Source organism: Leucoraja erinacea, unplaced genomic scaffold, assembly GCF_028641065.1.
Source record: "Leucoraja erinacea ecotype New England unplaced genomic scaffold, Leri_hhj_1 Leri_361S, whole genome shotgun sequence".
Lineage (NCBI taxonomy): Eukaryota > Metazoa > Chordata > Chondrichthyes > Rajiformes > Rajidae > Leucoraja > Leucoraja erinaceus.
The window spans coordinates 17,501-44,582 of record NW_026576262.1 but is presented as its reverse complement, the minus strand read 5'-3'; the positions used below and the strand labels follow the sequence as shown (position 1 = coordinate 44,582).

At 47.4% G+C, this 27,082-nt stretch overlaps 1 protein-coding gene across 1 annotated transcript in view; it reads left to right on the top strand.

Annotated features, from left to right (window-relative positions):
- Positions 1-26,951, top strand: part of LOC129693595 (uncharacterized) — a 57,339-nt gene extending 30,388 nt beyond the window's left edge. The window contains exons 6-7 of the mRNA XM_055630388.1: positions 17,786-17,849; positions 25,266-26,951. Of these exons, the coding sequence (XP_055486363.1) occupies positions 17,786-17,849; positions 25,266-25,410 (209 nt within the window). The 3' untranslated portion in view covers positions 25,411-26,951. The remainder of the gene's footprint in view (positions 1-17,785; positions 17,850-25,265) is intronic.
- The last annotated feature ends 131 nt before the right edge of the window (positions 26,952-27,082 follow it).

The window sequence follows — 27,082 nt, the reverse complement described above, 5'->3', positions numbered from 1 at the left end:
AGAGAAGTGCAACCCTGGAAGTGTGTCTAGGGCACATTCTACTTTAGATTCCACCCTTATGTCTCCTATGGCAGTTGTTTGCCAGGGAACTGATTCTGTGGTCGGAGAAAGCTCTGGGCCAAGCTGGCCTTCAGGTGAAATATACTATTCACAAAACTCGACAGTTCTGCTCTCCAAATCAAGAACGGAATTTGGACACTTAGAAGATTGTGTGGTGTGCAGTGCAAAGGCTCAGAACCATAAAATGCACCAGAAAAGTGGGGAAAAGGTACAATAAAAATCGGATGGTCATTTATTTAGTTGCCACTAGGTCATATTGTCACTATTATACCAAGATGGGATTTATTTTCAATTACACCAACAAATTGTGTAGTATAATTGGACCTGCCATGACAGTCTTAATCACTGGCTTGGAAAGCCTTGCTGAGCTTAACTATCGTCACCTGTGCGAGCTATACATGGTGGCATCATGGTAATTCCGCTCATTAAGGGGCTGTGGAAGATTCTTCCCCAAATTGCCGATATCAATTAAGTAATCAAATCTCTCGTTAACTGGGATGGGCGTCTTCATTCAGGTAAACTTCTTCGGCCATGACAAATAACTGGCAGGTTTGTGTCCAGCATTTCACCCACTATGTCTGACGTACGGGGGCCAGAGCCTCTCCAGTCCTTCTCTGTATACTGCGTTAACATCGGAAAGGATTCGGAATCACTCGATTTGCACAGCTAGTCCTGGCGGCTGCTGAAGGAAGCAACCAGACAACCCAACTCAGAGTGAGTGCCAAGGCTTGGGCATCTATGTCAGGCCAGATTGCGATTCGTCGCAGTCAAAGAACGCTACATCTAAAGGCATGTCAGGCAGCAGCTACTGGTTCGAGGTTGCAAGCTCCTCCCACTCAAAGGACGGAGTGGTAGAGAGAGTGCTACATGAGTATGCACATGTGCCTGAAGCAACGCCTGGTTCAGGGTTGCCATTCCTCCCACTGGGTTGAGCGCAGTGATGGAGATGGTGCTAAAATACATGCACTCATGCCTGAGGCACACCTGGTTAACCATATAACCATATAACAATTACAGCACGGAAACAGGCCATCTCGGCCCTACAAGTCCATGCCGAACAAATTTTTTCCCCTTAGTCCCACCTGCCTGCACTCATACCATAACCCTCCATTTCCTTCTCATCCATATGCCTATCCACTTTATTTTTAAATGATACCAATGAACCTGCCTCCACCACTTCCACTGGGAGCTCATTCCACACCGCTACCACTCTCTGCGTAAAGAAGTTCCCCCTCATATTACCCCTAAACTTCTGTCCCTTAATTCTGAAGTCATGTCCTCTTGTTTGAATCTTCCCTATTCTCAAAGGGAAAAGCTTGTCCTCATCAACTCTGTCTATCCCTCTCATCATTTTAAAGACCTCTATCAGGTCCCCCTTAACCTTAACCTTCTGCGCTCCAGAGAATAAAGACCTAACTTATTCAACCTATCTCTGTAACTTAGTTGTTGAAACCCAGGCAACATTCTAGTAAATCTCCTCTGTACTCTCTCTCTTTTGTTGACATCCTTCCTATAATTGGGCGACCAAAATTGTACACCATATTCCAGATTTGGTCTCACCAATGCCTTGTACAATTTTAACATTACATCCCAGCTTCTATACTCAATGCTCTGATTTATAAAGGCTAGCATACCAAAAGCTTTCTTTACCACCCTATCTATATGAGATTCCACCTTCAAGGAACTATGCACGGTTATACCCAGATCCCTCTGTTCAACTGTATTCTTCAATTCCCTACCATTTACCATGGTTCACCGCATAAGTCCTCCTAATCGGATGTATAAACGATAAAGATGGAGCCATATATTATAAGACCATGGGAGATGGAGTCACAAAACATGGTGCATACAGAGGCATGCACAGACAAGTTGAGGAGGCGGATGGTGACAACGGATTCAGGTGAAATTACTTCCACTCTAAAAGGGGGCATAAGGTTAGTATGGATTGACTCCAAACAGAACGGAATATGACTATGCCGGGGTCCCATGCTTAATGCATAATGCACGATGAGAGAAAATTGTAGGTGCTCTGCCTCTACAATTGCTTCTCCGTCGGTGATGGACTAGTCACTAGAAGAGAAGTTGGCCAGCAGCATCAGTGATCTAATGGGAATGACAACATGGACAGAGTCTGCAAATGAAATTTGGCTAGAACTCCAGTAAGGCAAGGGACCTGGAGTTAGAGACACTGGTAAGTAGGTCTCGTTATTTACCTCCATGAAAGTCACTATGGTGGACGAACAGTATTCAGCATTGCTCCACATCATTTCGTCAGCTAACCTTCAGTTATATTACAAACAGATGCAAGGGATTAAGATGAGAAATTACTAATACCATCTCTACGCACGGAGGTGATGGGATTTGCATGAATTACCTGTTGTTCAGTTCTATGGTATCAGCTACCTTTAAACATTAGGTGCATGCTATGGGTTAAGGGTTGTGCGAATAGGCATAATCAGCATGTTCAAGTCCAAACTCGCACGCTTTGGTGGTGTCATGGGTTAATCACTTGGGTGCAAAGAAGAACCATATAACCATATAACAATTACAGCACGGAAACAGGCCATCTCGACCCTTCTAGTCCGTGCCGAACACATAATCTCCCCTAGTCCCATATACCTGCGCTCAGACCATAACCCTCCATTCCCTTCCCATCCATATAACTATCCAATTTATTTTTAAATGATAAAAACGAACCTGCCTCCACCACCTTCACTGGAAGCTCATTCCACACAGCTACCACTCTCTGAGTAAAGAAGTTCCCCCTCATGTTACCCCTAAACTTCAGTCCCTTAATTCTCATGTCATGTCCCCTTGTTTGAATCTTCCCTACTCTCAGTGGGAAAAGCTTTTCCACGTCAACTCTGTCTATCCCTCTCATCATTTTAAAAACCTCTATCAAGTCCCCCCTTAACCTTCTGCCCTCCAAAGAATAAAGCCCTAACTTGTTCATCCTTTCTCTGTAACTTAGTTGCTGAAACCCAGGCAACATTCTAGTAAATCTCCTCTGTACTCCCTCTATTTTGTTGACATCCTTCCTATAATTGGGCGACCAAAATTGTACACCATACTCCAGAATTGGCCTCACCAATGCCTTGTACAATTTTAACATTACATCCCAACTTCTATACTCAGCCTGGGATGGTTTACCTAAACTCTTTTGGCACGAGAGTAGCATGTTAAATCTATGTCAAAACAGAATGGATGATTGATCACTAGTATTTTAATGACTTGATGACTTATGGAACACTAAGATTGACATGTGTGACGCGGGGTGACGCCTATATTGTCCTGAGCTGTCTCGTCCTTATTTTTTGACGCTGCTGGATGTTGAAATGTTCAAAACCTTTTGGCAACAGTGGGCTTGACATTGCCTGTGTTCTCCTGTCGTGGGTGCTGTCGTAGGTTGTTGCCAAGATGACGACAGGTGACCTTGGCTGTCTCTGGGTCTTGACCTCGGTGAATTCCATTGGCGACAACCTACGTCAACCAGCGAAAGTTCTGGTGTCAAGGGAAACCTTCAGTTGTCTTCATTTGTCGCCGACAGGGTCATAGCTTGTCGCGGGTGGAGCTAGGTTGACTTTGGTTGTCGTAGGTGTGGTCGTAGGTGGACGTCCCAAGTCGCGAGGAATTGTGGCGCCTGTTGTAGCAATGTTACAAAATTTTGAGATTTTAAAAATCAAGTCTGCAATTTATCCCATCAGATAAAGCAGACCAATAAGTTTAATTTGACACCAAATTCACTTTCATATCTCAAGTATTAAAAAAGCTATGGCCATTTTCATACTCGGAAATTAGCATCTTGTTCCCTATTGATTTTCAATGGACATAACAAAAAAGCTGTGATCTTGGATAGTCAACAGGCCATTTCTTAAGGAAAGATTAACATTTTTAAATAGCCTAAGTGTCCAAAGATTATTCACAAATAATTCACAATATAACATGATTTTTATATCTAATTTACATTAATTTATAGGCCAAATGGAAGGAATTTAGTGTTCAATTGCTGTAAATAAATGCCCATTTAAATCGGCTTTCTAGTGGGTTCATGTGGAACGCGCTGGTTTAGAATGTTGACATCGCGCTGGATTAGTGCCCTCAAATGCCGAGAAAAATACTGCGGGATATAAAAAGCCCAAAATAAACTATTCGCTATAGATAACTTTAATTACAGGGTTATATATATGCCCCATTTAATGTAAAAATAAGGTACATACCTTTAATTGTTTGCTCTATAAAACCCTGGGGCTGCGAGAGGTCGCTGAATAAAACAGTAATTTTAAGACTATTATAACTATATTATCGAGGCCTATAAAACTAATAATACCTTTTGCGACCGGGTCTTGCAGCGATTTTTCGTTAATGATTTACTAGGCTGAACATGTGCGATTAGTACAGCCTAGTAAAAATCGCGTTTTAAACCCGCCCCCTCCAAACAGCGCCAAAATCGCCGACTTGGCTGAGGGCAGATTCCCAATGACGATTCAGGTAGGTTTTGTAACATACCTACCTGTTGACGTAGCTTGTCGTAGCTTGACGTTGACTAGGTGGTAGCTTGTCGTGGACATTGTTGTGGGGTGGGTGCAAAAAGCCCGTTTTCTGGCGCCACGACAGTGACTGTCGCCACAGTCGCTGAAAAAAATCGCCTAAGTGAGATAGGCCCTTTAACTTAGAAAATGCAGAACTTTGAAACTACCATTAGAAAATGCAAATCGATGCCAGGTCATTTGTTCAGTGGAAACTTGAAACCAATTTTTGGAAGGAAGAACAGTGATTGGAGTTGGGTCACATGTTAACAATGATCTCACCGAACAGAATCCAGTGTTTCCTGATTCAATGATCCAAACGTTTGGCACCGGCCAGCCTTGGTAGCAGACTAATCTTTAGAAACCTTAAATGCCCACCATTTGATTGCAGTGTAACATCAGCACACCTATTAAAGTTGGTGAGACTTGATGAGTAGACTAATAATTCAAAGAGTCAAAGGTCTCGTTGAACAAACCTTTACTCTGTCACCCGGGTGAAAATAGGACACAGCCAGTAGTGTGCACTCAGATGCACACTCGCAAGCTGCTACACCTCTACTGACTATACAGAGAAATTACATGTATCTTTATACTGATAAAACAACATTAGTCACATGGTTCGTAGGCATAAGTGAACAAAGGGCTCAGTTACATACAATGAAACTCTTCAAACTAACATTAAAGAGATATGGAAGTTTAGAGATACATGGTCCAGCTGCATAGGCAAGAAAGCACTCCGGCACCTATGGAAAATAGGTGCAGGAGTAGGCCATTCGGCCCTTCGAGCCTGCACCACCATTCAATATGATCATAGCTGATCATCCAACTCAGTATCCAGTGGAGGCCAATTCTCTGGATGCTTTCAAGAGAGAGTTAGATAGAGCTCAGGAATCAGGGGATATGGGGAGTAGGCAGGAACGGGGTACAGATTAGAAACATAGAAAATAGGTGTAGGAGTAGGCCATTCGGCTCTTCGAGCCTGCACCGCCATTCAATATGATCATGGCTGATCATCCAACTCAGTATCCTGTACCTGCCTTCTCTCCATACCCCCTGATCCCTTTAGCCACAAGGGCCACATCTAACTCCCTCTTAAATATTGAACCTGCCTCAACTACATTCTGTGGCAGGGAATTCCAGAGATTCACCACTCTCTGTGTGAAAAAAGTTCTTCTCATCTCGGTTTTAAAGGATTTCCCCCTTATCCTTAAACTGTGACCCCTTGTTCTGGACTTCCCCAACATCGGGAACAATCTTCCTGCATCTAGCCTGTCCAACCCCTTAAGAATTGTGTAAGTTTCTATTAGATCCCCCCTCAATCTTCTAAATTCTAGCGAGTACAAGCCGAGTCTATCCAGTCTTTCTTCATAAGACAGTCCTGAAATCCCGGGAATCAGTCTGGTGAACCTTCTCTGTACTCCCTCTGTGGCAAGAATGTCTCTCCTCAGATTAGGAGACCAAAACTGTACGCAATACTCCAGGTGTGGTCTCACCAAGACCCTGTACAACTGCAGTAGAACCTCCCTGCTCCTATACTCAAATCCTTTTGCTATGAATGCTAACATACCATTCGCTTTCTTCACTGCCTGCTGCACCTGCATGCCTACTTTCATTGCAACCTCCAGACAGAACACTATGGCAAAGAAACGAGATGCTAGGGAACGGCCGTTATCTCTGTTCCCTTTAGTTAGTGAGGGCCATGTTCACAAGCTTCTGCAGACTTACAGAATAGTCAATCTTTAAATTCACAAAATGGAGGTTGCAGCTAACATGAATAAAATAGCTAAATAAGATGGCGGGGACTGCGCTGGCTCTTATAGGTATGTTACAAAACCTACCTGAATCGTGGCTGAGCATCTGCCCCACCCCTTGTGTGCGATTTTGGCGCTGTTTGGAGGGGGCGGGTTTAAAACGCGATTTTTACTAGGCTGTTCCAATCGCAGATGTTCAGCCTAGTAAATCATTAACGGAGAATCGCTGCAAGACCCGGTCGCAAAAGCTATTATTAGTTTTATAGGCCTCGAATAATAGATATAATAGTTTTAAAAGCTCTCGTTCACTCCGCAACCTCTCGCAGCCCCAGGGTTTTATAAAGCAAACTATTAAAGGTATGTACCTTATTTTTACATTAAATGGGGCATATATATAACCCTGAATATCAAGTTATCTATAGCGAGTAGTTCATTTTGGGCTCTTTATATCCCGCAGTATTTTTCTCGGCATTTGAGGGCACTAATCCAGCGCAATGTCAACGTTCTAAACCAGCGCGTTCACATGAACCCACTAGAAAGCCGATTTAAATGGGCATTTATTTACAGCAATTGAACACTAAATTCCTTCCATTTGGCCTATAAATTAATGTAAATTAGATATAAAAATCATGTTATATTGTGAATTATTTGTGAATAATCTTTGGACACTTAGGCTATTTAAAAATGTTAATCTTTCCTTAAGAAATGGGCTTTTGACTATCCAAGATCACAGCTTTTTTGTAATGTCCATTGAAAATCAATAGGGAACAAGATGCTAATTTCCGAGTATGAAAATGGCCATAACTTTTTTAATACTTGAGATATGAAAGTGAATTTGGTGTCAAATTAAACTTATTGTTATGCTGATGGGATAAATTGCAGACTTGATTTTTAAAATCTCAAAATTTTGTAACATTGCTAGCTCTTACACACCCTACTCGGGAGTTGTGACACCACATTAGCTGGCACAAGATTTATATTGCAATGTAGGCACGTGACATGGGCGTGGCAGTAGTAGACTTTTCAATAGTGACATAACACCATTAAAACAAATGGATTACGTGTTAACGTCCACAGTTAAGAAGGAAGAGTTAACAAATGTTGACATCACAGTGTCAACATGTAAAGCACTTGAGAATACATCATTCTACATGTGCCACTATACACGTCGGGTAACGCATCTGGTGTTAATATACATAAACTAAGCCAGTTGCTGTCACTGGGTTGGTGTCCGTCCTGGAAGTTTCTTATCTAGCAGCAGCATTAAAAACTGGAGAGGTTCCAGAAGGAATAACACTTTTATTTTTACTAGACTATGTGCAGACCAATTGGGTCTTCTCCCCCAACGCAATATTCCACCACTCACCCGTTCCCCCAACGCAATATTCCACCACTCACCCGTTCCCCCAACGCAATATTCCACCACTCACCCGTTCCCCCAACGCAATATTCCACCACTCACCCGTTCCCCCAACGCAATATTCCACCACTCACCCGTTCCCCCAACGCAATATTCCACCACTCACCCGTTCCCCCAACGTATTTTTCTACCACTCACCTATAGCCCCCAACTGCGCAGGCGTGGTTCATTTCCCCTCATCCCCCAGCACTCCCTCCCTCTCATCCTTCACCCTCCCTCTTCTTTCCCCTCTCCTTCAATCCCTCCCTCATCTCTCTCTCTCGCTCCCTCTCTTTTCTCCTACCCTCAGTCACTCCCTCCCTCCATAACTCCTCTCCCCTCTCTACCCCCTCCTATTCCTCTATCCCTCTGCTCCTCCACTACCCCCTATTGCCCCCAAAATCCCTCCTGATCTCCCCCACTGCCCACCTGTCCCTCTTTTCATCACTCCGCTTCCCCCACTCCCTCTATTCCCCTCCTCGTCAGCACCTCATCCCCTTCCTATTCACCCTCCCTCTTCTTTCCCCTATCTGCCTCCCCTCCCCAATCCCTCCCTCACCTCACCCTCCTCCTTTCCCCTACCCTTAGTCATTACCTCCTTCCCTCCATAACTCCGCTCCCCTCCCTCTATCCATCCTCCCCCACTCTCCCTCCTCACCTCTCCCACTTTCCCCTCCTCTCCCACAATCCCCACCCACTCTCCTCACCTCCCCAGGATCTCAAGGTTGCCGCTCCTCTCCCCTCCTTCCGTGCCCGGAGAACCAGCGGCCGTCGGCGCCCTCAGAGCACAGGCCTTGGATTGTCGCGTGGCCTTCCCCGACCTCTGAGCACGCCGGCCGCCGCCATCGCCAGCCTCAGGCCCCGGACCGTCGCGTGACCTCTTGCCCCCGCCAGTCTCAACGCCCAGATCATTGTGTAGCCTCTTCCCGTCCCCGGAGCCGGCTGGGCGAGGAGTGCGATGCTGGCGACTGACAGCGGACGCGGCCAATAAGTGCCACGATGGTGCAGGAAGGAGCGTCGCCGTTCCGGCCGTTGCGGTTAGTAACGGGGAGAGACCAATCTGCGTGGCGGTGACTGACAGGAGAGGAGACCAATCTGCGTGTGCGTGGTTTACGTTTTTTTTAAACCTTAATAACTTTTAAAATATACCATTGATCGGTACGATTGGGGAAGGAGGGGGTGGGGGGTGGGGGGGGGGGGGGGAGGTAAAATGTTCACATTTTCCGATAGAGATTTATGCCGTGAAGTCAAAAATCGCCTTATCTGAAAATATTGTGCATTATTTTTCGAGATTAATCAAAATCCCTTTTCCACGTGCCCGTCAGCTGTGACTGCGCAGTAATACCTGCGTGTTCTACGTCATAATGGGAACCCATTGGGCGGGAATGCCTGCTCCGCCGTAGAGCCGCAAAGAGTGGATGAAGGGGGGTTGAAGGGGGATGGAGCGAGTGCATGATGCCCCCCCCCCGACAGTCCCCGCCTGAAGCCGCCCCCCCCCCCCCCCCCGGCTGCGGTACACTCCCCCCTGATCCACAACAGCTCCCCCCCTGTAGCCATCCCCATCCCCGCTGTAGGACGCTCCCCCCCTCCCCACTGGCCCCCGCCTGAAGCTGTCCCATCCTCAGCTGCAGGACGCTCCACCCCCCCACTCTCGCCCCTTGCCCTTCCCTTAGTCTAGTATCTAGCATCCCTGCTAGCGGGGGACTTGATATAGGTTTTTAAAATGATGAGAGGGATAGACAGAGTTGACGTGGAAAAGCTTTTCCCACTGAGAGTAGGGAAGATTCAAACAAGGGGACATGACATGAGAATTAAGGGACTGAAGTTTAGGGGTAACATGAGGGGGAACTTCTTTACTCAGAGAGTGGTAGCTGTGTGGAATGAGCTTCCAGTGAAGGTGGTGGAGGCAGGTTCGTTTTTATCATTTAAAAATAAATTGGATAGTTATATGGATGGGAAGGGAATGGAGGGTTATGGTCTGAGCGCAGGTATATGGGACTAGGGGAGATTATGTGTTCGGCACGGACTAGAAGGGTCGAGATGGCCTGTTTCCGTGCTGTAATTGTTATATGGTTATATGGTCATGCCAATATTTTACCCTGGAGTTCCCCTTTGGTGTTGTGGTCAGCTTTGTTGGAATCTTTCTCATGTTCTGTGAATATCACTTCCACTTTCTAAAGATTTTGGCAGTTATTTTATTAACTCTTACTTTAAACCTTACCATCTTCTCAGCTTTTAAAATAAAAGATGTGTGGAGAAATTGCTCCAATTTCAGGGCAGCACGTTGGCACAGAGGTAGAGTGGCTGCCTTACAGCACCAGGGACGTGGGTTCAATCCTGACTACGGGTAGCTGTCTGTTTGGAGTATGTACATTCTCCCCGTGACCTGCGTAGGTTTTCCCCGGGTGCTCTGGTTTCCTCCCACACTCCAAAGATGTACAGGTTTGTAGGTTAATTGGCTTCAATAAAACTGAATATTGTCCTTGGTGTACGTAGGCTAGTGTTAGTGTACAGGGATTGCTAGTTAGCGCAGACTCAGTACGCCGAAGGGCCTGTTTCCGTGCCGTATCACTAAACTAAATACATTACCATGATTTCCTTTCTTATACCATTAGCATTACCATCACTTTGACTCCCCAGAATAGATTGCTACGAAAAATATTTATAAGTATATGAGTATAGAAGTTGGGATGTAATGTTTGAGTATAGAAGTTGGGATGTAATGTTTGAGTAGAAGTTGGGATGTAATGTTAAAATTGTACAAGGCATTGGTGAGGCCAATTCTGGAGTATGGTGCACAATTTTGGTCGCCTAATTATAGGAAGGATGTCAACAAAATAGAGAGAGTACAGAGGAGATTTACTAGAATGTTGCCTGGGTTTCAACAACTAAGTTACAGAGAAAGGTTGAACAAGTTAGGGCTTTATTCTTTGGAGCGCAGAAGGTTAAGGGGGGACTTAATAGAGGTTTTTAAAATGATGAGAGGGATAGACAGAGTTGATGTGGACAAGCTATTCCCTTTGAGAATAGGGAAGATTCAAACAAGGGGACATGACATGAGAATTAAGGGACTGAAGTTTAGGGGTAACATGAGGGGGAACTTCTTTACTCAGAGAGTGGTAGCTGTGTGGAATGAGCTTCCAGTGAAGGTGGTGGAGGCAGGTTCGTTTTTATCATTTAAAAATAAATTGGATAGTTATATGGATGGGAAGGGAATGGAGGGTTATGGTCTGAGCACAGGTATATGGGACTAGGGGAGATTATGTGTTCGGCACGGACTAGAAGGGTCGAGATGGCCTGTTTCCGTGCTGTAATTGTTATATGGTTATATGGTCATGCCAATATTTTACCCTGGAGTTCCCCTTTGGTGTTGTGGTCAGCTTTGTTGGAATCTTTCTCATGTTCTGTCAATATCACTTCCACTTTCTAAAGATTTTGGCAGTTATTTTATTAACTCTTACTTTAAACCTTACCATCTTCTCAGCTTTTAAAATAAAAGATGTGTGGAGAAATTGCTCCAATTTCAGGGCAGCACGTTGGCACAGAGGTAGAGTGGCTGCCTTACAGCACCAGGGACGTGGGTTCAATCCTGACTACGGGTAGCTGTCTGTTTGGAGTATGTACATTCTCCCCGTGACCTGCGTAGGTTTTCCCCGGGTGCTCCGGTTTCCTCCCACACTCCAAAGATGTACAGGTTTGTAGGTTAATTGGCTTCAATAAAACTGAATATTGTCCTTAGTGTAGTGTACGTAGGCTAGTGTTAGTGTACAGGGATTGCTAGTTAGCGCAGACTCAGTACGCCGAAGGGCCTGTTTCCGTGCCGTATCACTAAACTAAATACATTACCATGATTTCCTTTCTTATACCATTAGCATTACCATCACTTTGACTCCCCAGAATAGATTGCTACGAAAAATATTTATAAGTATATGAGTATAGAAGTTGGGATGTAATGTTTGAGTATAGAAGTTGGGATGTAATGTTTGAGTATAGAAGTTGGGATGTAATGTTAAAATTGTACAAGGCATTGGTGAGGCCAATTCTGGAGTATGGTGTACAATTTTGGTCGCCTAATTATAGGAAGGATGTCAACAAAATAGAGAGAGTACAGAGGAGATTTACTAGAATGTTGCCTGGGTTTCAGCAACTAAGTTACAGAGATAGGTTGGATAAGTTAGGGCTTTATTCTTTGGAGCGCAGAAGGTTAAGGGGGGACTTGATAGAGGTTTTTTAAATGATGAGAGGGATAGACAGAGTTGACGTGGAAAAGCTTTTCCCACTGAGAGTAGGGAAGATTCAAACAAGGGGACATGACTTGAGAATTAAGGGACTGAAGTTTAGGGGTAACATGAGGGGGAACTTCTTTACTCAGAGAGTGGTAGCGGTGTGGAATGAGCTTCCAGTGAAGGTGGTGGAGGCAGGTTCGTTTTTATCATTTAAAAATAAATTGGATAGTTATATGGATGGGAAGGGAATGGAGGGTTATGGTCTGAGCGCAGGTATATGGGACTAGGGGAGATTATGTGTTCGGCACGGACTAGAAGGGTCGAGATGGCCAGTTTCCGTGCTGTAATTGTTATATGGTTATGGTTAAGGATAGCATACAGTATGTATCAAGTCTCTTGAGTTTTTATACTACAATGAATCACAGCAATGTGTCTCCCAGACTCGCTGAGTTCCAGCCTGGAACCAGAGGTTGCCATGCACTCCTACCCTGTCAGGGAAAGGTAGACCCACACTTGTACGAAACCCCAGCCCAAGTCAATTCCATCTGGCCAGCATGTCCTAAGGCTACCTATTCACTGCATTCCACTACACCCATTCATTCTGATGCATCCACATCACACGTTGAGCTATGGGAATGATTTACCAATTTCTAGGTACATGGATAACAAGCCTTGGTCACCTCCCGAGTAGGGAGAGAAGATAGAGGGAGAAAATCATGGCTGTGGATGATGCAGAGAGGGAGAGATGGGGAAGAGAGAAAAAAATGAAGTGAAACCCAAAGCTCTCCAAGACATGAGACTCTGCAGGGTTCGAAATTAGCGTTGCCCGATTGCCAATGGTGACCTAAAGTGCCGTCGGGCAACCTAACAGCCGTCCCATTTTTCCCGGCTTGGCAAGCACTCTGAGCGGCCCCCCTCTATCTCTCTCTCTCGCTTTCTCTCTCTCTCTGTCACTCTCCGTCTCCGCCTGATCCTTGTCCACCGGTATGGCCGGCTGCCTTGCACATGCGCACTGCTACAGCCAACACATCCTTTCCCCCAGCACATGCGCACAACCACGGGCAGCACATCATCGGCCGCCCTGCGCATGCGTACTGCCACGGAAACTGGTCGACGTCGGCCACTTTCTCCCTCCCTTTGTATTATGGGAGATCTGGCCGCCATTGCTGTCTGGTCGCCGCCTCACCGCCACCGCTGAAAACCAACTCAGAATCACTCCCTGGAGCTGGAGTAACTCCCTGGAGTGACTCTTGCTTCTGGTTTCTTGGTCCTCCATAAATAAATACGTTCCGGTAGGCGGCGCGACTCTGGTCAGCAGCGGCCTCTGCAGCCTGTCCGCGTTTTTATTATTTTTTGTCTGTGTTTTTATGTAGTTTTTTATTTTATTTTATGTTGGGGTGTGTGTGTGGGGGGGGTGGGGGTGGGGTGGGAGGGGGGGGGGGGGAAACTTTTGAATCTCTCCCTGCACTGGAGACCCGACCTTTTCTCGTCGGGTCTCAGCTGTCGTTGGGGCCGCAACGAGGAGCGGCCTCCAACAGGAAGAAGCCGGGGATTCAGGTGCTGACTCACCTCACCGTCGCGGAGCTGGCCGAGACCGGAGCGGGTGGAGCGGTGGAGGAGTGTTGCCGCTGCCGCTGCTGCTGCTGCTGCTGAGTCGGAGGCTGCTGCTGCGGGTCTGCGGACGGCGGCACCGGGAGCCCGCGGGTCCCTGGAGGGAGACCGCTTTTCGGGGCTCCTGCAACGGCGACTTCTCCCGCCCGAGTTGCGGGGTCGAAGAGCTCCTGGAGCGGGGCTTAGCACCACTGCCCCGCGCGGCTTGGAATGCGGGACTTTGCGAGCGCACGCCGGGGGCTCCAACATCAAGACCCGGTGTGCGACCTCGCACCACCCGGCGTGGCTTTAATGGCCGCGGGACAATCGCCATCGCCAGCCGGGGGCTTTGACTTTGACTCTGACATCGGGGGGGAGAGAGTGCAGTGGAGAGATAAGTTTATTTGGCCTTCCATCACAGCGATGTGATGGATGTTTATGTAAAATGTAATTATGTTGTGTCTGGGGTCTATTTGTGTGTAATGTATGGCTGCAGAAACGGCATTTCATTTGATTTGGACCTCCAGGGGTCCAAATGACAATTAAATATACTCTTGATACTCTTGATAAATATTCTAAATGGAATTTAAACTGGAGGTGGTGGAGGGCTGAAGAATAACAGCCTATCGCATTTTATCTGTTTATTTATTGTGTATACAGGTGCACAACCTTTTATCCGAAAGCGTTGGGACCAGACACTTCTCGTAATTCAGAATTTGTCGGTCTTCGGAATGGAAATTTTTTAGCGAAGATTTTAATGGCTGGCTCAGTGGTAGAGTGCTCGGCTCATATCCGCAAGGTCGCGAGTTTGCGCCTTGATCCCGGCAGTTACTCGGTCGCGAGTTTGAGTCTTCAATATCGTTTTTTCTTGCAGAATAAATGTCTGTATGAAATGCAGTGTGTTGAATGAATTCCTGAATTTGTAAATGTGCCCGCAGCATTGAATCACCTCTTGCACTCATGTCACCCTAGCGGGGCTACATGCTCTTAGGCGGCCTAGCTAGGTCGCGAGTTTGCGCCTTGATCCTGGCAGTTACTCGGTCGCGAGTTTGAGTCTTCAATGTAGTTTTTTCTTGCAGAATAAATGTCTGTATGAAATGCAGCGTAGGAGAGGTGTACTGACTGTGTGGGCAGAACTTTGGAAGTGATTGCCCACCAGTCTAAAAAGCCGCTGTGTCTCCCTGTCCCTGGGATAGCAGGGGGCGATCAAACAGCACAATACCCCCCTCCCCCTCCAACTCCAGAGGAATCCTCTCCCCGATGGGCTGCTACGGCGACAAGTGGCTGTTTGCCCACAGCCCGAGCTGCGCCCCCTCATCCGCCACCCCTAGAACAAGACGTACCTTGCACACCATCAGCTTCTGCCCCTACGTGTTCCTCTGGAGTTGGAGCGGGGCTGGGCTGGAGTTGCTGCTGGCTGTGGGTCTCTGGGATCTCCATGCTTGCAGTGGGCCTGGGGGTTGGTGTCCTGTTGGTCCTTAACTCAGCGGGCAGGTAGCAGCATATTGTCAATTATTAACCCTCCCGCGCAATATACCCTCACCTTCTCTTTTATGAATGGGGATTTAGTTCCCCTTTCTTCGAGGACCGACCGGAGGAGGTTCCGCTGTCACCACTGCGGGCCGCCCTCGGTGAACGTCCTGTCTCCCTGTCCCTGGGATAGTAGGGGGCGATCAAACAGCACAATACCCCCCTCCCCCTCCAACTCCAGAGGAATCCGCTCCCCGATGGGCCGCTACGGCGACAAGTAGCAGTTCGCCCACAGCCCGAGCTGCGCGACCCCAAGAACAAGACGTCCCTTGCACACCATCAGCTTCTGCCCATACACTGCGTGTTCCTCTGGAGTTGGAGCGGGGCTGGGCTGGAGTTGCTGATCTGGGATCTCCGTGCTTGCAGTGGGCCTGGGGGTCGGTGTCCCGATGAGGGGGCGCAGCTCGGGGAACGGCTTCTGCTGGTCCTGACGTCTCCGGCCAGTTTGCAGTTTTCCTCTGGAGTTGGAACGGGGCTGGGCTGCTGCTGGCTGTGGGTCTCTGGGATCTCCGTGCTTGCAGTGGGCCTGGGGGTCGGTGTCCCGTTGGTCCTGCGTCTCCGGTGACTGGCACTGTGCTGCTAGCATCGCCGACGTGAAGACAGTGCAAAGCCTCCGCGCCGGTGCAAAGAGCGGGGAGCTGGAGAGGGGAGGGAAGGGGGTCACACACATGGCCGGGAAGCAGAGGGGTGTAGGTGGGGTGAAACTTAAGGGAGCGACAATCTGCTGCTGCCTGCATGCTGAGTTAAAAAGTTCCCACGCAAGACTCACGATACACAGATACACGGGAAAAAGAAAGGAAGAGGCGGAAACAGTTGGCTGTGGGAGAGCTGGGAATGGGAGGTGAAGGAGGGACAAAGCAAGGACTACCTGAAATTGCAGAAGCCAATGTTCATACTGCTGTGGTGAAAACTACCCAAGCGAAATAAGAGGTGCTGCTCCTCCAATTAGCGCTGGGCCTCACTCTGGCCGTGGAGGAGGCCCAGGACAGAAAGGTCGGATTCGGAATGGGAGGGGGAGTTGAAGTGCTGAGCCACCAGGAAATCAGTTTGGTTATTGTGAACTGAGTGGAGGTGTTGTACGAAGCGATCGCCAAGCCTGCGCTTGGTCACAACGAGGTTGAACATACGCTGAATAATCCAACCAGATTTTTGTTTGGAAGTGGAAAGAAATAATAGAAATTGCATTGATTGCAATGTGTAAAAAGAGATGAGATATGGTATTGTAATGTTGCTGCATGTCATTGTGGTATATATCATGCCTTGATTGGTGAATATGTTTAGCTTGTGACTTTATTTGAAGCAGAAATAATATGTGAATGCTTCATTGAGCATAATTTCGACTGGTAACTACGCACTTTGTCCGAGCACATAATCACACGCGTCATGCAAGCCTTCATAAATGCCCACCTAAACTGTCATTTGGCAACCTAAAATGCTGCCGAGGTTGCCTGGCTGACAACAGAGAAAAAAAGTTAAGCAAGAGCCCTGCTCTGCTTCTTTGATTCAAAGAGACTTGTTTGAATGCAGGGTTTCCAGCTGTTGACTGCTGCACCACTAGTATACTGGGGATCCTGGGGATAGGGTGAACTGTTTTAAATATCTGGGAGTCCACATCTCTGAGGATATGACATGGGCATCACACACCTCAGCACTGGTGAGTAAGGCAAGGCAGCGCCTTTACCACCTCAGGCAATTGAGGAAATTCAGAGTGTCTCCGAGGATCCTACAGTGCTTCTACACAGCGGCGGTGGAAAGCATCTTGTCTGGGAACATTACCATCTGGTTCGGGAATTGCTCTGCCAAGGACAAGAAGGCTCTGCAGAGAGTAGTGCGTTCGGCCGAACGCACTATGGGAACTTCACTCACCCCCCTGCAGGAACTATACAACAGGAGGTGCAACTCCAGAGCAAACAAAATCATGAGAGACCTCTTCCACCCCTGCAACGGACTGTTCCAGCCGCTACGGTCAGGCAAACGGCTCCGTTGCCATGCAGTGAGAACGGAGAGGTTGAGAAGGAGTTTCTTCCCAGAGGCAATTCGGACTGTAAACGCCTTTCTCACCAGGGACTAACTGTACAGAACGTTTTTCCTTCTATTATTTATTATGTAAAATAATATGTGTGTTATGATTGTGTTTATAATTTGTTTGGTTGTTTTGTTGTTCCGCGAGCATTGCCACTTTCATTTCACTGCACATCTCGTATGTGTATGTGACAAATAAACTTGACTGACTGACTGACTGACTGATACTCTTGCCTTTCTCAGTTTCCTCTCTTCTCACAGATTTTCTGGATAGGAAGGAACTGCAGATGCTAGTTTAAACCTAAGATAGACACAAAATGCTGGAGTAACTGAGCGGGACATGCAGCATCCCTGGGGAGAAAGAATGGGTGACGTTTTGGCTCGCGACCCATCAGACTGTGAGTCATGGGAGACGGAGACCAGCAATATGTGGAAGGGTAAGGTGTGAAAATGATGGATCAAAGCAAATGATAAATCGATCCATTCTACATTTTGCTTTGATCGGTCATTTTCACACGTTACCCTTCCACATATCTCAACTCTCCCCCTCCCCTATTCGTCTTGACTCAAAACCTTACCCAGGCAGGTCAGCATCTCTCTTGATGCTGCCTGACCCGCTGAGTTACTCTGCCTAACTCCTTGTGATAGTCTGTTAATAACAGTTCATATGATTCATTGCAGGCAGAAATAAAGATGTTAACACGGATGAGGCAAGCCTAACAGATCCGAACAGCAAGACAATCAGGTATGTTTTGATAAAAAGTTTATCGCTTGCTTTACACAATGTTCTAAGACTAATTTGTTTATAAAGCTGCCGACACACAAACTATAAAGTCACTGGCACAGAACGGGCTCGAGTGAATCTTGGCCTTGAGGTTGATTCTAGTATGAATGTCGAATGTGTTAGTGTTAGCTGTGAGGAGGATGCTAGGGGCAGTGTGAGCTGTGAGGAGGATGCTAGGAGACTGCAGGGTGACTTGGATAGGCTGGGTGAGTGGGCAAATGTTTGGCAGATGCAGTATAATGTGGATAAATGTGAGGTTATCCATTTTGGTGGCAAAAACGGGAAAGCAGACTATTATCTAAATGGTGGCCGATTAGGAAAGGGGGAGATGCAGCGAGACCTGGGTGTCATGGTACACCAGTCATTGAAGGTAGGCATGCAGGTGCAGCAGGCAGTAAAGAAAGCGAATAGTATGTTAGCTTTCATTGCAAAAGGATTTGAGTATAGGAGCAGAGAGGTTCTACTGCAGTTGTACAGGGTCTTGGTGAGACCACACCTGGAGCATTGCGTACAGTTTTGGTCTCCAAATCTGAGGAAGGACATTATTGCCATAGAGGGAGTGCAGAGACGGTTCACCAGACTGATTCCTGGGATGTCAGGACTGTCTTATGAAGAAAGACTGGATAGACTTGGTTTATACTCTCTAGAATTTAGAAGATTGAGAGGGGATCTTATAGAAACTTACAAAATTCTTAAGGGGTTGGACAGGCTAGATGCAGGAAGATTGTTCCCGATGTTAGGGAAGTCCAGGACAAGGGGTCACAGCTTAAGGATAAAGGGGGAAATCCTTTAAAACCGAGATGAGAAGAACTTTTTTCACACAGAGAGTGGTGAATCTCTGGAACTCTCTGCCGCAGAGGGTAGTTGAGGCCACAGTTCATTGGCTATATTTAAGAGGGAGTTAGATGTGGCCCTTGTGGCTAAGGGGATCAGGGGGTATGGAGAGAAGGCAGGTACGGGATACTGAGTTGGATGATCAGCCATGATCATATTGAATGGCGAATGGTGCAGGCTCGAAGGGCCGAATGGCCTCTACTCCTGCACCTAATTTCTATGTTTCTATGTGTCTGCTTAAATTAATGCAGTTTAGAAAACCTGTTCCACCATAGAATTGTTACAGTGTAGCAGCAACCGGTGGTGGGGTGGAGAGGGCAGAACCCTCTTCATTGGTCGGTGCAGTCGTGTGACCACAGGGTGTTGGTTTGCGCGGGCTTTTTGGGGTGTGTGTGTAGTTAGTCAGCGCTCCTCTCAGCGACAGGAGACAGGTATTGTTGGTGCAGACACTCACGAACTTCACAGGATTTCTTGGTTCATTTTTATTTAAAGTTAAAAAATCATTTCGCTCAACAGAGTCGACTATACGAAGGATGTCAACAAAATAGAGAGAGTACAGAGGAGATTTACTAGAATGTTGCCTGGGTTTCAACAACTAAGTTACAGAGAAAGGTTGAACAAGTTAGGGCTTTATTCTTTGGAGCGCAGAAGGTTAAGGGGGGACTTGATAGAGGTTTTTAAAATGATGAGAGGCATAGACAGAGTTGACGTGGACAAGCTTTTCCCACTGAGAGTAGGGAAGATTCAAACAAGGGGACATGACTTGAGAATTAAGGGACTGAAGTTTAGGGGTAACATGAGGGGGAACTTCTTTACTCAGAGAGTGGTAGCGGTGTGGAATGAGCTTCCAGTGAAGGTGGTGGAGGCAGGTTCGTTTTTATCATTTAAAAATAAATTGGATAGTTATATGGATGGGAAGGGAATGGAGGGTTATGGTCTGAGCGCAGGTATATGGGACTAGGGGAGATTATGTGTTCGGCACGGACTAGAAGGGTCGAGATGGCCTGTTTCCGTGCTGTAATTGTTATATGGTTATATGGTTAACCTGTCTGGCCTCACTACATTTGGTGAACGTGGCAATCCAAACTTTTTCCGGATTTCTTCTCGCTATGTATGCCGACGGGAACTCTGACGATTCGCCAGCCCAGCAGAACACGGTTGCACTTAAACTGCCCGTGTTCTGGGCTGCGCAGCCTCGTGTGTAGATCGCACACATCGAGGCCCAGTTTGAACTCTGCCGGATCATCACGGATGCGACCCGCTACTTCTACGTGGTGGCCGCTCTCACCCAGGAGACGGCATTGCGGTTGCTGCCGTTTCTGCAGAATCTGCCCGCTGTTGGCAGGTACAAGGGCCCTGAAGGTGTTGCTGCTCCGCCCGCACCTTCGGCTTCAGCTGCCGCCAATGCACTGTTCAGCTGCTGCACATGGATGGTCTGGGTGATCAGCAGCCGTCAGTTCTCATGAGTGAGATGTTAGCACTCATAGAAACATAGAAATTAGGTGCAGGAGTAGACCATTCGGCCCTTCGAGCCTGCACCGCCATTCAATATGATCATGGCTGATCATCCAACTCAGTATCCCGTACCTGCCTTCTCTCCATACCCCCTGATCCCCTTAGCCACAAGGGCCACATCTAACTCCCTCTTAAATATAGCCAATGAACTGTGGCCTCAACTACCCTCTGTGGCAGAGAGTTCCAGAGAGTCACCACTCTCTGCGTGAAAAAAGTTCTTCTCATCTCGGTTTTAAAGGATTTCCCCTTTATCCTTAAGCTGTGACCCCTTGTCCTGGACTTCCCTAACATCGGGAACAATCTTCCTGCATCTAGCCTGTCCAACCCCTTAAGAATTTTGTACGTTTCTATAAGATCCCCTCTCAATCTCCTAAATTCTAGAGAGTATAAACCAAGTCTATCCAGTCTTTCTTCATAAGACAGTCCTGACATCCCAGGAATCAGTCTGGTGAACCTTCTCTGCACTCCCTCTATGGCAATAATGTCCTTCCTCAGATTTGGAGACCAAAACTGTACGCAATACTCCAGGTGTGGTCTCACCAATACCCTGTACAACTGCAGTAGAACCTCCCTGCTCCTATACTCAAATCCTCTTGCTATGAAAGCCAACATTCAACATCCAACATTGCTATGGCAGTCCAACATTTCCGGTATTTCCTGGAGGGCAGGACATTTACCGCATTTACGGACCACAAGCCTGTCACATTTGCCTGCCTTCGCGAAGGTGTCTGACCCCTGGTCTGCTCGTCAGCAGCGCCGCCTGGCTTTCGTTTCCGAATTCACCACTGATGTTCAGCACATGGCAGGCAAGCTGGATCAGGTGGCTGATACTTTGGCTCGCCCTGCGGTCCATGCTGTGTTGTCCGTGGCCCCGGGATTTGGACTATGCTGGGCTGGCTGCTGCACAACGCGATGGTGACGAGACGCAATGACACTAAGCTGGGGGGCAGTGTTAGCTGTGAGGAGGATGCTAGGAGACTGCAAGGTGACTTGGATAGGCTGGGTGAGTGGGCAAATGTTTGGCAGATGCAGTTTAATGTGGATAAATGTGAGGTTATCCATTTTGGTGGCAAAAAAACGGGAAAGCAGATTATTATCTAAACGGTGGCCGATTGGGAAAGGGGGAGATGCAGCGAGACCTGGGTGTCATGGTACACCAGTCATTGAAGGTAGGCATGCAGGTGCAGCAGGCAGTAAAGAAAGCGAATGGCATGTTGGCTTTCATAGCAAGAGGATTTGAGTATAGGAGCAGGGAGGTTCTACTGCAGTTGTATAGGGTCTTGGTGAGACCACACCTGGAGTATTGCGTGCAGTTTTGGTCTCCAAATCTGAGGAAGGACATTATTGCCATAGAGGGAATGCAGAGACGGTTCACCAGACTGATTCCTGGGATGTCAGGACTGTCTTATGAAGAAAGACTGGATAGACTTGGTTTATACTCTCTAGAGTTTAGGAGATTGAGAGGGGATCTTATAGAAACTTACAAAATTCTTAAGGGGTTGGACAGGCTAGATGCAGGAAGATTGTTCCCGATGTTGGGGAAGTCCAGGACAAGGGGTCACAGCTTAAGGATAAGGGGAAATCCTTTAAAACCGAGATGAGGAGAACTTTTTTCACACAGAGAGTGGTGAATCTGTGGAACTCTCTGCCACAGAGGGTAGTTGAGGCCAGTTCATTGGCTATATTTAAGGGGGAGTTAGATGTGGCCCTTGTGGCTAAGGGGATCAGGGGGTATGGAGAGAAGGCAGGTATGGGATACTGAGTTGGATGATCAGCCATGATCATATTAAATGGCGGTGCAGGCTCGAAGGGCCCAATGGCCTAATCCTGCACCTAATTTCTATGTTTCTATGCAAGGATATCGTACTGCCGCATCGGGTTTGATGTTGGCAGTTGTGCCGTTCAGCCCTGCAGGGGTGACAGTCCTGTGCGATACTTCCACTGGCCAGCTGCGACCTGTCATTACGGCTGGATGGCAGTGGCGAGTGTTCGACTCTATTCATGGACTGGCTCATCCTTCCATCGGGGCGACTTCTGCATTGGTGGCGGCCAAGTTCGTGTGGCATGGCCTTCGTAAGCGGGTTGCGGCGTGGACCAGGGACTGCATTCCTTGCCAGACATCCAAGGTCCAGACACATGTTCATGCGCCGCTTCAGGATTTCATGGTTCCCCCTCACCGGTTTGCCCACGTGCACGCTGATCTGATGGGTCCTCTGCCGTCTCGTATTGTATTGTATTCGTATTGTATTGTATTCAAATTTATTGTCATTGTCTCATTTGAGACAACGAAATGAATTTCCCTTACAGGCAGTATCATTAAAAAAATCACAAAGAAATAATAAAAAATAAATAATAAATAAATAATAAAACATATTAAAAATAAAATTGAAATTGAATTAAAATTTTTTAAAAAGCACAAACACAGAAAGCCCACGACACAACATAACATAAATGGCACCAAGGTGAGGAAGGCACCATAGTCCAGCCAGCCTCCCCTCCGTGTTCATCCGTGGTCGGGGCCTTCCGAGCACCCGCAGTCGCCGCCCCGGGTGGCCCGATGTTCAGGCCCTCACGCCGGGCTGGTGGAACGCCGACGCCGAACCCCGACGGTGAGCAGCCTCCTCCTCAGCGGCCCGGACCTCCTGGATCAGCCGCCTCCCGCTGCCGGAGTCTGCAGCTCCCGAGCCCGCAGGCCGAGCCGGGCAGAGTCGCAGGACCCCGCGTTGTAGTCAGCGCCGCCCGCGTTGGGAGCTCCGCAAACCGCAGCTCCAGGATGTCGGCAGCAGGTCCAGCACTCCGGGCTCCAGATGGCGACCCCCGGTAAGGCATCGCCAGCCCCGCGATGTTCCAGCGCTGTCCATCAGCGCCGCTGCTCTGGTCGATCCTGGCAGGAAAGGCCGCGCCAATCCAGGCAGGTAGGCCGCTGTGGGGGGAGGGGGGGGGGGGGGGCGAGGACGCGACTCGAATAATAGTCGCATCTCGTGGTGCCACTCACATGCTCACGGTTGTGGATAATCTCACACGGTGGCCTGAAGCTGTTCCGCTGTCCGACACCTCTGCTGCGAATTGTGCCCGAGCTCTCGCGGCCCAGTGGCTGCCGCGTTTCAGCGTGCCTGCTGACATTTCTACTGATCGTGGTGTCCAGTTCACCTTGTGGTCGGCCGTAGCTCAGCTGTATGGTGCGCATATCACCATCAGGCCAATGGGTTGGTCGAACGCTTCCACAGACATTTGAAGGCGCGGTTCACTGGCCCGGATTGGGTGAACCAATTGCCTTGGGCGTGGGGATCCGCACAGCTCTTAAGGTGGATTTGGATACGTCTTCTGCAGAGCTGGTGTACAGTGCGCCGCTGCGGGTGCCTAGGGATTTCCTTCCTGCAGCTCGGGGATCGCCGGAGACCGTCTCGTCTGTGCTGGCACGTCTGCGTGTGAAAGCGGGGGTCCTGGCTCCCATTGCCACTTCCCGTCATACAATACAATACAATTTATTTGTTGTCATTTGAACCTCATTGAGGTTCAAACGAAATTTGGTTTCTGCAGTCACACACACAAGAAAAAGACCCAAGACACAACACAATTTACACAAACATCCATCACAGCCCATCTCCTCCTCGCTGTGATGGAAGGCAAATACTTATCTCTCCCCTGCACTCCCCATTCTCCTCCCGATGTCAAAGTCAAAGCCCCCGGTGGGCGATGGTAAGTGTCACGCGGTCATTAAAACCGCGCCGGGCGATGCAAGGCCGCGCTCCGGGTCTTGGTGTTGGAGCCCCCGGCGGGCGCTAGCAAAGTCCCACAGCCATTTAAATCCGCGCCAGACGATGATGTAAGGCCCCGCTCCAGGTACTCTTCAACCCCGCAACTCGGGCGGGAGAAGTCGCCGTTACGGAAGCCCCGAAAAGCGGTCTCCCACCGGGCTGCCGGTGCCACTGTCCACCAGACCTGCGGTTGCAGCCTCCGAATCTTCGGGGTCGGGTCGCAGCCGCACGCCACCACAGCTCCTCCCGCTCCCAAATCGGCCAGCTCCACGGTGCTAAGTAGGTCCGCAGCTCTGCGACTGGAGCCCCAGGTCATTCCGGTTGGAGGCCGCTCCACGGTGCTCGGCCCCAACAACAACGGAGACCCGACAGAGAAAAGGTCAGGCTCTCTGTGCAGGGGAAAGATTTTAAACGTTTCCCCACCCCCTGCCCCCCACACACACACACCCAGTTAAAAAAATAAATAAAAACTACATTCAAACTTTCATTGCAAAAGGATTTGAGTATAGGAGCAGGGAGGTTCTACTGCGGTTGTACAGGGTCTTGGTGAGACCACACCTGGAGTATTGCGTACAGTTTTGGTCTCCAAATCTGAGGAAGGACACTATTGCCATAGAGGGAGTGCAGAGACGGTTCACCAGACTGATTCCTGGGATGTCAGGACTGTCTTATGAAGAAAGACTGGATAGACTTGGCTTATACTCTCTAGAATTTAGAAGATTGAGAGGGGATCTTATAGAAACTTACAAAATTCTTAAGGGGTTGGACAGGCTAGATGCAGGAAGATTGTTCCCGATGTTGGGGAAATCCAGGACAAGGGGTCACAGCTTAAGGATAAGGGGGAAATCCTTTAAAACCGAGATGAGAAGAACTTTTTCCACACAGAGAGTGGTGAATCTCTGGAACTCTCTGCCACAGAGGGTAGTTGAGGCCAAATTCAGTTCCAGTTCATTGGCTATATTTAAGAGGGAGTTAGATGTGGCCCTTGTGGCTAAGGGGATCAGAGGGTATGGAGAGAAGGCAGGTACGGGATACTGAGTTGGATGATCAGCCATGATCATATTGAATGGCGGTGCAGGCTCGAAGGGCCGAATGGCCTACTCCTGCACCTAATTTCTATGTTCTATGTTTCTAAACGAGACAAAAAATAATAAAAAGACAGACGGACTGCAGAGGCCGCTGCCATGTGAGTCGCACCGCCCACCCAATGAGCCGTTCCTGCGTATGTTCCGCTGGTGCTTAAGGACTGCCCTTTTGTCTTTGTTCACAGGGACTCGCATGGCACTGCGCTCCAGACTTATACGGGGCCTTTCCAGACTGAGGTCGCGACTTGTGATATAGATCGTGAGGAGATTGTGTCGGTGGCCTACTTCAAGCCTGCTTATTTGGATATGGACAGTGGTGCGGACCGCTGAAAAAAATCATTTTACTCATGAAACTGGATAGGTATGGCATCCGAAGGGTTGGATTGGATTGGGTGAGAAGCTATTTAAGAAACAGGCAACAATTTGTAGAAATAGGTGAACAGAAATCAACTTGTATGAACATAACTTGTGGAGTACCTCAAGAGTCTGTGTTGGGTCCAAAGCTTTTCATAATATAACATTAACGACATATGCAAAGTATCAAATATACTGTAATTAATTATATTTGACAATGATACGAATATTTTTTTTCCCGTTGAGAATTTGAAGCAGCTTTTGGAGGTCATCACATCTGAAATGAATAAATTAAAACAGTGGTTTGATGTCAACAAATTGTCTCTAAATTTAAGCAAAACAAAGATTATGCTATTTGGAAAACATAAAACAAACCCTCAAGTACAATTGAAAATAGATAACATAAGTATAGAAAGAGTATATGAAAATTAATTTCTTGGTGTGATCTTAGACCACACAATCGTCTGGAAACCACATATAAACCACGTCAAAGCAAAACTGGCAAAGTCTATAGCAATATTGGGAAAATCAAGACACATTCTGGACCACAAATCATTACATACTTTGTATAATACACTCATATTGCCATATCTGAGTTACTGTGTGGAAATATGGGGTAACACCTACAAAACCAACCTACAGCTGTTATGCACATTACTAAAAAGAGCAATAAGAATTATCAATAACGTTGGCTATCTTGAACATACCAATTTATTATTCTTAAAGTCACATACACTGAAGTTCACCGATCTGGTTAAATTTAAGACTGCGCAAATCATGTACAAAGCAAGAACTAATTTACTTCCAAGAAATATACAAAAACTGTTTATGGAATGACAGGGTGGGTATAATTTGAGAGGGGAACATAATTTAAAAAAAACTCAATGTCCGAACAACTCTTAAAAGTATGTGCATAGCAATCTGTGGTGTGAATTTGTGGAATGGTCTGAAACAGGAGATAAAACTTAGCACAAGCATAATTCGGTTTAAAAAGATGTACAAAAACACTTGTTTGAAAGGAAGGAAGGATAGGTGATTGTGAGTGGGATATTTGTTATACTGATTGTATTGGGAAGGGTGATTATAGGGTGATGGGCTGTATATATGACTAAGAGATACTATAGTATATGAGGAGTTTTTCCTTTTTTTTTTCTCTCTTTTTTTTGTATGGCTTTGTAAATATTTGATTAGTGTATAAATGTAAATAATTTGGTGTACATATAGTGGCTGGTGTACATATGGTGTACATTTTGTATAAATTTGTATAGGATATTTATAAGCAGTTGAATAAAGGTGGGAATTCATAAGCTTTGGCCTCTTCCTGCTCCTTTTCGGACACATACGATTTCACTTATCTATATATTACTAAAAGTCTGATCTTGACCGCTTTTAGCCCATTTCCGAGAGAACGCCGCAACCTACGGCCGTCATTTTTGGCCACCTCGCTCAGAGCCCCCCTCCGCCTTCCGGTAGCAGAGGATTTTTCCCGTCGATGAAAAATGAGAGATATTAATGTTTTTACAAAATGCCCCATTCTCTCTGCTGCCCCCACTGGGACTATAAAACCCGGAAGTGTCGTGCCTCACTCAGTCTCTGCCGGACCCAGGAAGGCAGAGGGTCACGGCTCTCTGATTTCAAAATTGGAGCT